The 11,259-nt window shown below is 56.3% G+C and overlaps 1 protein-coding gene and 1 pseudogene across 3 annotated transcripts in view; one reads left to right on the forward strand and one right to left on the reverse strand.

Moving 5' to 3' along the window:
- CSNK1D (casein kinase 1 delta) overlaps positions 1 to 6,369 on the reverse strand; it is a 33,030-nt gene extending 26,661 nt beyond the window's left edge. For all 3 annotated transcript variants that reach the window (XM_039476204.2, XM_039476205.2, XM_039476206.2), the window contains exon 1: positions 5,963 to 6,369. In XM_039476204.2, the coding sequence (XP_039332138.1) occupies positions 5,963 to 6,038 (76 nt within the window). In that variant the 5' untranslated portion in view covers positions 6,039 to 6,369. The remainder of the gene's footprint in view (positions 1 to 5,962) is intronic.
- A 97-nt stretch (positions 6,370 to 6,466) lies between these two features.
- On the forward strand, positions 6,467 to 10,735 carry LOC104651974 (small ribosomal subunit protein eS19 pseudogene; annotated as a pseudogene).
- Positions 10,736 to 11,259: the final 524 nt, after the last annotated feature.

Here is an 11,259-nt window from a genome sequence, read left to right on the forward strand (position 1 = left end):
GGAGAGCAGTGCCAGCCTCACCAGCTGGCAGCCCAGTGACCCCAGGGCCTGGGGCCGATGGCTTGGGGCCAGAGAGGCTGCTGACTAGCATCTCTCACTCCACTTCTCCGTAGCTGATAGAGCTAATGCCTCCCATTCACACCCACATTTTCTGTCTTGGGGAAGGCAGACACCAGCCACTCCGGCACATAACACCAATCACATCCTATCACGAAGCCAGGACCACTCACTGTGCAAGCACACAGAGCCAGCCCTCCTATGGAACCAGACACTAAGGCCACCCTGAATCTCTAGAGGGGAGCAGCTGGATGCAGACCTTGCACACAGATGTGAGGGCAGCAACACTCTGGGGCCTCCAGACTCTGGGGTCACCTGCTGGGCAGAAGCATCAGGCAGCAGACATCAAGGTCTGTCAATTTCCGTGGGTACCACCTGCCACAAGGTCGCTGAGCACTGCTCAGACCCCCTGGCCTGCAGCCCTGTCCCACCTCCCCCACCAGGGGTACCCCACACTCTACCAATCGTGCTGCTCAAAGTCAGGTCCTCAAGCTGCCATCAGTGCGTAAGACAGCAAGGAGGCACTGAGTAACTGTGACGGCTATCTGGCATTGCTGCAGCATTTTGACCTTATTACAGACAAGTTTTGGTGTGCAAATGATTAAAAAGTACAAGCCTGGTCCTTTGCCAACAGGTTAAGTCTGAGAAGTACTACTACAAGGGGAATGAAAATTTGAAAGAAGCTGGACCCTGGGTCTCAGATTCAGAACAAACCAAAACCTGGTGACATGCAGATCACCAGGTTGTCGGGGTTGTGTGTTTATACAAAGGACACTCTATCAATCAAACAACCTCAACTCTTCCCCACAGCTCAATAATCCTGGTCGGCTGCAAACAGGGCTTTCCTCAGTCCATGTTTGGGTATTAGTTAACATAAGCCCTAGGAAAGCCAAATTACGTTCCTCAAGATCGGCAGCCAAAAGCCGACGGCAGCTGGGTGTGGTGGTTCAAGCCTGTAATCCCAGCAATTTTCCCTGAGGCTGACATATCACTTGAGGTCAGGCATTCGAGACCAGCCTGGCCAACATGGTGAAACCCCACCTCTACTACAAATACCAAAAAATTAGCCAGGCTTGTAACCCTGGGTACTCAGGACGCTGAGGCAGAAATACTGCTTGAATCCAAGGGGTAGAGACTGCAGTGAGCCTGAGCCGATCGCACCACTGCACTCCAGCCTGAGAAACAGAATGATACATTGTCTTAAAAAAAAAAAAAAAAAAAGCAGATAGTGGCTGGGCACAGTGGCTCACACCTGTAATCCCAGCACTTTGGGAGGCCAAGGTGGGCAAATAATGAGGTCAGGAGTTCGAGACCAGCCTGACTAACATGGTAAACCACGTCTCTACTAAAAATACAAAGATTACCCAGGCGTGGTGGCGTGCTCCTGTAATTCCAGCTACTCAGGAGGCCGAAGCAGGAGAATTGCTTGAACCCTGGGAGGTGGAGGTTGTAGTGAGCTAAGATCGCACCACTGCACTCCAGCCTGGGTGACAAAGCAAGATTCTGTCTCAAAACAAACAAACAAGCAGATGGTGAATTAAGTAAACCTAACCAGAATGTGACCCTGTCCTAGCACAGGAGTGTAATTCTGAATTACCAGCCGGGATGCTGGCAACTCCCATTAAGGATTGCTTTGTCAATAGAAAAACAGGGAGAAGCCTTGAGCAGCAGGACAAAGGTCACTTTGCAGGGCAACAGTTAGCAGTACCACGACTTCTCATTACAGATGCCTGAGTTCAACATAGATTCCAAGGTAAACAGAAGCCAGGCCTCAACACTGTAGTGAGGAGACCCTGCAAGCCAGGGCAAGAACAGGTGACTGCTCTCCTCTCACAGCTGGTCAGCATCCTGGGGCCCTACCGCATGCCAGGTACTCTGCAGGGTGCCTCTCAAGAATCAGTCAGTGAGGGGCCGGGCGCGGTGGCTCAAGCTTGTAATCCCAGCACTTTGGGAGGCCGAGGCGGGTGGATCACGAGGTCGAGATCGAGACCATCCTGGTCAACATGGTGAAACCCCGTCTCTACTAAAAATACAAAAAATTAGCTGGGCATGGTGGCGCGTGCCTGTAATCCCAGCTACTCAGGAGGCTGAGGCAGGAGAATTGCCTGAACCCGGGAGGCGGAGGTTGCGGTGAGCCGAGATCGCGCCATTGCACTCCAGCCTGGGTAACAAGAGCGAAACTCCGTCTCAAAAAAGAATCAGTCAGTGAGGGAAAAACAAGAACTTCAGAGATGAAGCAGTTAGCTCCCAAAAGATGCTCAGGTGCATTATGAAGCCATTCCATTCGTTAACAGGTGCTAACGGAGGCCCTGACAGGCTAACGGTGTGATGGGGTGAAGTACAAATGCCAACAAATGCATCTGTCCAGCCCACCAGCCGGGTAATCCAGTCCTGCCACTAACCTCCAGAACACGCTACGGGCGAGAACAGAGGCCAGACCAGCTGGGCTCTCAGTGCTCTTATGCACTGGCCCCTGCAGGCACTGGTGAACACGGCAGGCCTCTGCCTCTAGCCTGGCCCAGCCGAACGTTCTCCTTCCCCCAGACACCCCTGTAGTACTAGGGCTGGAACTCCTGGTCCACATTGAGGATGCTGGCTGTTTTAAAATGTTATCGAGTTTATTTTAAGTCGTACTCTGCCAGTAGAAGTGAAAAGACTTCTGGTTTACGGCCACACCACATGGGCACAATGTGGACAGCGGCACAGGGCTGGGGCCAGGTCACGCGACAGACTGCCAAGGTGTGCGCTCCACAGCCTGTGTGGGCTGTGCCCCAGCCTGCCCTCCCGAAGAACCTTCTGGATCTGGCAAGCTCAGACTGAGGACTGAGATTGTTCTCTTTGTGGTCCTACTTTCCAAAGCTTGGGCATTCAAGAAACAGCCCCAAAATACTGCCTTTGAAGGGGCCGTTTGGGAACCCGACAACCTGGCAGGGCCCTGTACTGCAGCCCAGCCCTCCAAATGCCACAGCAGGGTGGGGACAGGCAGGCCAACACCATGCTCCTAGCCTACAAGCACTGCAATGAAACACAGCCTTCCTCTCCTCCCGGTCTCAAACACCTGAAAGCACAGAAGTGACAGGTGGAAAACAACCCAAAAGCCAGGCTCAGGGCAAGGTGAAGCCCACCTGAAGGAATACCAAAGTGACAGCAGTAGGAATGGTTTTAACTATGCTCATGTGAGAATACACACGACACGCACAGGTCAAGACAAAGATCCCGTCCCTCAATTCGTGTTAACTGGTTGCCCAAACCAACTATGGTGGAGATGATCTCATGATCTTCAGATCAGCCATCTTGACTCTAACTGCTGCTCTGCTCAGACCCACACTTCCTCCAGCCTGCCTTACTCTGCGTAATGTGACCACCTCATGCTTTATTTCCTTGGGGCGGGGGGAGGTCGTCCAAAAGGACCGCAATGTGGGCCAGGAGCCAATGCTGATGGAAAAAAAAAAAAAAACAGCTGTGCCCAACCCCACTCAAGTAACTGGACATGTACCCTGATGGATGGTTGTCTGAGGGCTCCAAGCCCAGGGCGCCAGAGTCACAGTCACCAGAAATCTCTAATCCCCTAATGGTTTCCAGCATGACTGCACGCCCAGCAGGAGGCGAGGCCTGGAGGGTGCAACCATGAGTGAGCAGACAGCCTACCACCTTCTACCTTTGTGAACGACCTGGTGACAACCACACCAGGATTTGTCTGAATCTATCTATGGAAAGCACAAAGTTGTTTTGACAAGGTCTCAGACTGCAGTGGTGTGACCTTGGCTCACTGCAACCTGCACCTCTCAGATTCAAGTGAATCTCACAGCTCAGACTCCTGAGTAGCTGGGATTACAGGTGACCGCCACCATACCCAGCTAATTTCTGTATTTTTAGTAGAGAAGTTGTTTTGCCATGTTGGCCAGGCTGCTGTTGAACTACTGACCCCAAGTGATCCGCCAACCTGGACTCCCAAAGTGCTGGGATTACAGGTATGAGCCACTGAGCCTAGCCTAAAATACTTCTTTTTGATGCCTGCCTAAGCGTGGTTAATGGACCGGCTTTGCAGTGTAACTCAGACTGTGGAGTTAAAACTTTTGCAAAAATCTATCATTTTATAAATAAGCCAAATGCCTTCCATTTACCAAGCACTCTGACTTCCAAAACACTGCCAAGAACACATCCAGCTGACCACCTGGGTATAAATGTTTAGTCAAACCCAAACGTCTAAAGCCTGTTTTACTCAGCAGGCCGCTAAGACATATGTACAGGTTCAAAAGCAACAATATGGCATGTGACAGGGTTACCCAGCAGTTTAACCAGGCACCCAAAGTATGAGCCACCCAAATGTATGGGTTCAGCTTAACGCTGTCAGCCCACCGGGTCCCAAGTCCTCTCTCAGGTGAAAAGTGGGAAGGGTATGAGATGTGGGGACTGTTCACATGCGGGTTAATAAAAAGTATAACCAGAGACATTACTGACATCCCCTATAGGATTCCCGACCCTGGCTGTGCCCCAGCCAAACACACCCCAGAGCTGGGGCTGCTGGAACAGAGAACAGCTCCCCTCAAAGGTCTGCAGCACACTGCCCACAAGGCTACACATCCTCAAGTTCAGGGGGTCTTGGAATAACTTGTGTATTGCACAATCCCACTGACAAGTGAGAAAAATTAAGTTACTTTAAAATTATGTACAAACTTGGGCCGGGCGTGGTGGCTCATGCCTGTAATCCCAGCACTCTGGGAGGCCAAGGGGTAGGGGACGGGAATCACCTGAGGTCGGGAGTTTGAGATCAGCCTGACCAACATAGAGAAACCCTGTCTCTACTAAAAATAGAAAATTAGCCAGGCGTGGTGGCACGCGCCTGTAATCCCAGCTACTCGGGAGGCTGAGGCAGAGAATCGCTTGAACCCTGGAAGTGGAGGTTGCAGTGAGCTGAGATCGTGCCATGGCACCTGGGCAACAAGAACAAAACTCCATCCCCCCAAAAAATTTTTTTTTACAAACTTGAAGATGTCAGCCAATCTTTCATTACACTTGTGCCCACAGGCATATTCTTCTACTGTAAATACGACAACCCAGAAGGTTGGAATCCCATTTTTTGGGGAAAATGCTGAAGGACAGCTCAGGAGTACCACCACTTCGTGGGCCTCTCCCTTTGCCAGCACCTTGACCCTGCGGGGCTTTCTCCGCAGTCACCGAAACTTAACCCTTGCCCACCTGCGCTCCGTCATCGCTGCAAGGCCTGGGGTCTCAGCGCAGAGAGAACCCCCCGCGCTCAGCGACAGGGCGGCCCGAGGCGGGGGGGACAAGCCCCGCGCCCGGCCAGGCCACTCCCCCAGCTCCGCACGGCAGTGGGGCTTTCTGACATTTTTCCCCACGCGAGCAAGACGCAGGGGCAGCCTCCGACTGGGGAGCCGGACATCCTCGGACAGGGCCGCGAGGGCAGGAGCGTGGCCTTTGTTTACCGAGGTGACCTTAGGCGCGGAGGCAGCCGCCGCCCGCCCCGCCCCTCCCACGGCCCCCGTCACGCCCCGCCCCCCGGGCCCGCCTCCCGCGCCCCACCCAGCCCTTCCCGCGGCCGCTCCCCCGCGACCCTGCCCCTGCCCCGCTGCGCACCCCCGGCCCCTGCCGAGCCCCTGCCCCGCCCCCGCGCCCCCGCCCTCCCCTCTCCAGACCCTGCCCCCTCCCCCGGCCCTGCTCCCCCCGCCCCCCCGGCCCTGCCCCTCCCCCACGTCCGCTGCCCACCGCCCTCCCCATCCCCGGCCGCGCGGGGCCCGTGGCCGTTGGGCTCCAGCGACGAGCCGGCGGCGGGGCTTGCGCGCAGCCCCCGCGGGGGCCGCCGCTTCCTCCCGCGGTCGCGCTTGGCCTCGGTGGCCGCGGGGCCCGGGTCCTCGGCCGGCGGGCGGGGGCGGCGGGGCCTCACCGAGATAGATGTCTCCGAAGGAGCCGCTGCCGATCTTCCGGCCCAGCCGGTACCTGTTCCCGACTCTCAGCTCCATGGCGGCGGCGGCCCGGTTCGCTCCTGCCCTCCCGGCCGCTTCCTGGGTCTGAGCTCCGGGAGGCGGCGCCGCTGCTGCCGCTACTGCGGGTCCGGCTGCCGGCTCCGCCCCCCTCACGGCCCCGCTTTCACCATCGCTTTCCCGTCGCCCCGCCGCTCCCAGCGCCTCAATACGGGGCGGATGGGACAGTCCAAGCGCCGCTGCCTCTGCTCCGGCCCCTGCCGGCCCCGCTTGCCCTCTCCCCGCCGCGGATGGACTCGGATCTTCCGGGCCCAAATCCCCCTTCAGCTGCCTAAAGGAGCCGCCGCCATCGCGCTGTGACGTCACTTCCCCTAGCAACCCCCGGCAGGGCGGGGCCGCGGGGCTCGGGGGCGGGGCTCGGGGCTCGGGGGCGGGGCCGCGGGGCTCGGGGGGCGGGGCCGAGCGGGGCGAGCGCTCCGGGCCTCCTCCCGACCCTGAACCGTCTCGCGGGGCCCCAGCCCCTCTGCCCGCCCGTTACCCCGGGACCTCGGGCGCCAGCCCCTTCCCCGTGCAGGCTCTCACTGGGGCTTTTCGTGTGTCCCCCGAGATTTCGGGAGAGCCAGGTGAGTTCCTGGAGACAGGTGGTGCCCTTTGCAGGAGGGAACAGGTGGCTGAGACCCGGCCCAGGGGACACAGGTGAGACCTTCTCACTGGGCTGCCCGCGTGGGGCCTCCCAGGACGTCAGCGGCTGCGGCTTTGCCTCCTGACACCTGAGACCAGAGACAGAGAGGCCCGCACCCTGGGAGGTCCTGACGTCCAGTCTGAAGGTTGAGGGCGAGGCCACCACCTTTCACAAAATGAGGCCAGACCACCTGCCTCCCTGCAGTCCCTGCGGCCTGGAGACAGGTCGGGGCCTTTGATCCCCATCACTGGAAGCCCCCCAGGCTGCGGTGCACAGGGACCATGAAGAACCAGTCCCCGTGGCCCCATGTCCGCCTGTCTCGACCTGTCCCATCCTTGCTGAAACTCAAGAAGGTAAAACAGGTGAATGCGGGCATTAGCAGACCAAGGCTCTGGTGTGGGCACCGCAGCCTAAGTGAGACAGAAGGCTCAGCCGGCATCTGGGTCACTGCAGAAGAGGAAAGCAGCCCCCGAGAGCCCTGCAGTGGCACCCACCAGTCTCCATCCCCGTCTCTCCGCTCCACCCCTCAGCTCCCGTGGTGCACTGGAGGTCAGGTCGGGGAGGCAGGTGTCCATTCCTGAAGTTACACAGCAGGGCCTGGGGCAGGAGATGCAGTCAGCCATCTGCACTAACCATCAATCACTAACGAGGGACAGGCAGTCGGAGCTGCCCAGTTTCTGAGTTACAGAAGCGGGTGGGGAGGGGTGCCCCAGACTGGTAAAAATGACCTTGTTGGCAGAATCACTCATGGTTTTTCTGTTGATGAACAGAGCCCAACTCACCCACAGGTGACTGTGGTCCTTGTGCTCCTTCCTCCTGGGGAGTCCTGCCCTTGCTGACCAGGGGCACCTGCCCACCTGTCAGCTGCTCCTCCCCCCGGCTGGTTCCCCTGGGTTCTGATGGCCCCAACATTTCTAGCTCTTCTCATCCATGGTGCCCCAAGCTTCATGCAGCTGCAGCAGGTTCGGTGCCCATCTTCCTGGCTTTTGTGTGTTTGTGTCTCGACTCTAAAACCTGTGCACATGGACAGGGCTGTGGTGTAGTGGGGATGGTAGCAGCCCTGGGAATGTGGGGCGGAGTGAGGTGAGGCAGGCTGATCACTGTGGCTCCCCTACCACCAGCCGCAGCCCCAACAAACTGACAAAGGAAGAGGACAGCGGTGCCCTGGAGCCCCTGGGACAGAGAGAGGAGGGCGAAACAGGGGTGGAGCCCAGCGAATGACACCACCCCTTCTGAGAAGACACGGACAGGACATCCTGCAGCCAGGGCCCAGGTTCTGAGCTAGAAAACTGTCAGCAGGGGCTGAAGCCAAGGACAGTCATTGCCAAGGAACAGCCTGCGTCACAGAGGAGACGCTTGCACAGATGCAGTGACCAGGGAAGGATGAGGGCTGGTGACCACGGGGAGCAGGTATGTGAGCACAGTCTCCAGGTGTGCTCTGAGAGGTGGTTTGATGATACTAGGACATCTCTCAGAGTAGAAGGATGTCCCGACCTACTGACTGGGAGGCCCCCTGAGCTCCCGGCATGACATATGCAGGAAGGCCCACGCCCAGGCCCCTCCTGATAGGTGGGTAACACCCCCCATGGGCACCAAGGAAGGAGAACTGTTCAGACCCCAGGCACAACCAGTGCCTGAAGAATATCTTAGTTTGTAGTGTTATTACTCACCTGTTTCCTTTATATAATCCTTCACATATAATCATATAGTAGTTTATAGAATTAGTGCCTGAAGTATAACTTACTGCTTATATATATCTAGCTTACATAATCATACTTAGTACTTACACCTAGCATACTTAGTTCTGTATAATCTTTCTATATAATCATCTAGGTATTGTAGTCAGAGCTGTACTGACACATTCAGTGCTGATTTATAGAATCCTCCCATATAACCACATAGACGTCTGTAGTAGGAGGAATGCCTGGAGCAGTCACAGACAGAAGCAGTACATGGGAAAACAGCCGGACCAGGACGAGAACCCAAGACCCAGGCGGCGGCAGCCCTGCCTGAAAGGGCACACGCTGTACGGCAGGCTTGGAGCAGGAGCCTCGCCTCCTGAGAAAGGAGCTGTAGCACCTTGCATCCAGTTCCTGTGGAAAGTCGGCCTCAGGCCTGAGATCCTGGAAGTAACCGCGGGAGAAGAACCCTCTGGTGTGACCAGTCACGGCGGCCGGACACCCTGTCAGTCTTTTCTCACTCTGTGCTAGCTCAATCATCCTCCCATAAATATCTTAAGAGAAGAGCACAAGTCTTCAGCTCCCACTGCACTGGCTTACAGCATCCTTCTATTGGAAACCCTTTGAAGTCTCCAGTCCCCAGATAAGAAGTGTGGCCCACGACACCTGCTGCACACAGCCACCTCCTTGCCTCGGTGACCTAATGGGGGTGGACCCCTTTTTGTACACGACCCTCTACTACTGCGCATAGCATGGCCCCCTACTGCACACAGCCCACCTCTCTGCCCAGGTGACGTCATGGGTTGGCCCCCTCGCTTGTAACTCACGTGATTATGTATGCCCTATCACGAAGCCTACAGAGGATGACCTCACGCACAACCCTGCCCTCTGCTTGTACCTAATAAACACAGATGCTCTTGGGCATTTGGGGGCCGCTGCTGAGCTCCACTCACAGGTGGTGTGGCCCTCCAAGTCCAGATGCTCTTCACCACTTCTTCAGTGTCCTGTCTCTTTACCTCCTGGATCCTGTGCCTCAGCACAGCATAAGGGACACCCGCGACCCTGTGGGGCCTCGACAGCCCTATACTGACAGAACTCATGAACACCACAGTGTCTTAGCTCATTTAGTGTTGCTATCAGGAAATACCTGAGGCTGGGCAATTTGTAAAGAATCATGATGTAGTTTGTGTATGTGTCCCCTCTAAACCCCATGTTGAACTGTAAACCCCAAGGTTGGAGGTGGGGTGAGGGGTGACTGGATCATGGGGGTGGATTTCCCATGAATGCTGAGCACCACCCCTTGGTGCTGTCCTTGAGATAGTTCTCCCGAGCTCTGGTGTGGGGCGTCGCGCGCTCTCTCTCGATCCTGCTCTGCCCACATAGTGTGCCAGCTCCCCCATTGCCTTCTGCCATGATCAGAAGCTTCTGGAGGCCTCCCCAGAAGCCGAGCAGATGCCAGAACCATGCTTCCTGTAAAGCCTGCAGAACCACAAGCCAAGTAAACTTCTTTTTCTTTTATAACTTATTTACTTACTTTGACATAGGGTTTCCGCTCTGTCACCCAGGCTGGAGTGTGGTGGTGTGATCTCGGCTCACTGCAACCTCTGCCTCCTGGGCTCAAGTGATCCTCCCACCTCACCCTCCTAAGTAGCTGGGACTACAGGTGTGCACCACTGTAATGGGCTAATTTTTTTGTATTTTTTGTAGAGATAGGGCCTCACTATGTTGCCCTGATAGTTTCAAACTCCTGAGCTCAGGTGATTCATCCGCCTTGGCCTCCCGAAGTTCTGGAATCACAGGCGTGAGCCACCGTGCCCGGCCCTCTTTGCTTTTAAGATGGCCCCATCCTTGCCCTTTCCCCTGGCTGGCGGCACGGAGGCTGCATGATGCCTGGCATTACTGTAAAAGACGCGAACCAGCAGGAGTTCATCAGAGCTCTGGCAGCCTTTCTCAAAAAGTCCAGGAAGCTGAAAGTCCCTGAATGGGTGGACACCGTCAAGCCAGCCAAGCACAGAGAGCTTGCTCCCTGTGATAAGAACTGGTTCTACATGTGAGCTGCTTCCCCAGTGCGGCACCTGTCCCTCCAGGGTGGTGCTGGGGTTGGCCCCATGACCACGATCTATGGGGGATGTCAGAGAAATGGCGTCATGCCCAGCCACTTCAGCAGAGGCTGCAAGAGTCTGGCCCGCCGGGTCCTCCAAGCACTGGAGAGGCTGGAAATGGTGGGAGAGGACCAAGATGCGGGCCGCAAACCGACACCTTGGAGACAGAGGGATCTGGACAGAATCGCCGGACAGTGGCAGCTGCCAACAAGCAGCATTGGAACCATGCTGGGTAAATAAATGGCCTAGTTTGTAAAAATAAATAAATAAAATTGCGCAGTCCTAAGTATTTTTTTTTATAGCAATGCAACCATGGCTGAACACAGCTCACGACGCTGAGGTCTCGAAAGTCACAATCGGGCACCTGCCTCTGGTGAGGCCCTCGGATGCTTCTGCACACGGTAGCAGGTCGCGGGGAGCTGGCGTGTGCGGAGACCGTGCTGGAGAGGAAGCCGGAGGAGCACGGAAGGGCGGAAATGCAGGCCTGTTTTCCTTTAACACAGAGGCTCGCTCTGTGGCCCGACCTCGGCTCACTGCAACCTCTACCTCCCTGGTTCAAGCGATCCTCCTGCCTCAGCCGCCTGCGTAGCTGGGATTACAGGTGCACACCACCACCCACCCACCCCGGGCTAATTTTTGTATTTTCAGTAGACACGGGTTTTCACCATGTTGGTCAAGCTGGTCTCAAACTCCTGCCCTTGCGATCCACCCGCCTCGGCCTCCCAAAGTGCTGGGACTACAGGCGTGAGCCACTACACGTGGCCATACAGGCCTTTTTTTTTTTTTTTTTTTTTGGA

This window comes from Saimiri boliviensis, chromosome 17, assembly GCF_048565385.1.
Source record: "Saimiri boliviensis isolate mSaiBol1 chromosome 17, mSaiBol1.pri, whole genome shotgun sequence".
NCBI classification, from domain to species: domain Eukaryota; kingdom Metazoa; phylum Chordata; class Mammalia; order Primates; family Cebidae; genus Saimiri; species Saimiri boliviensis.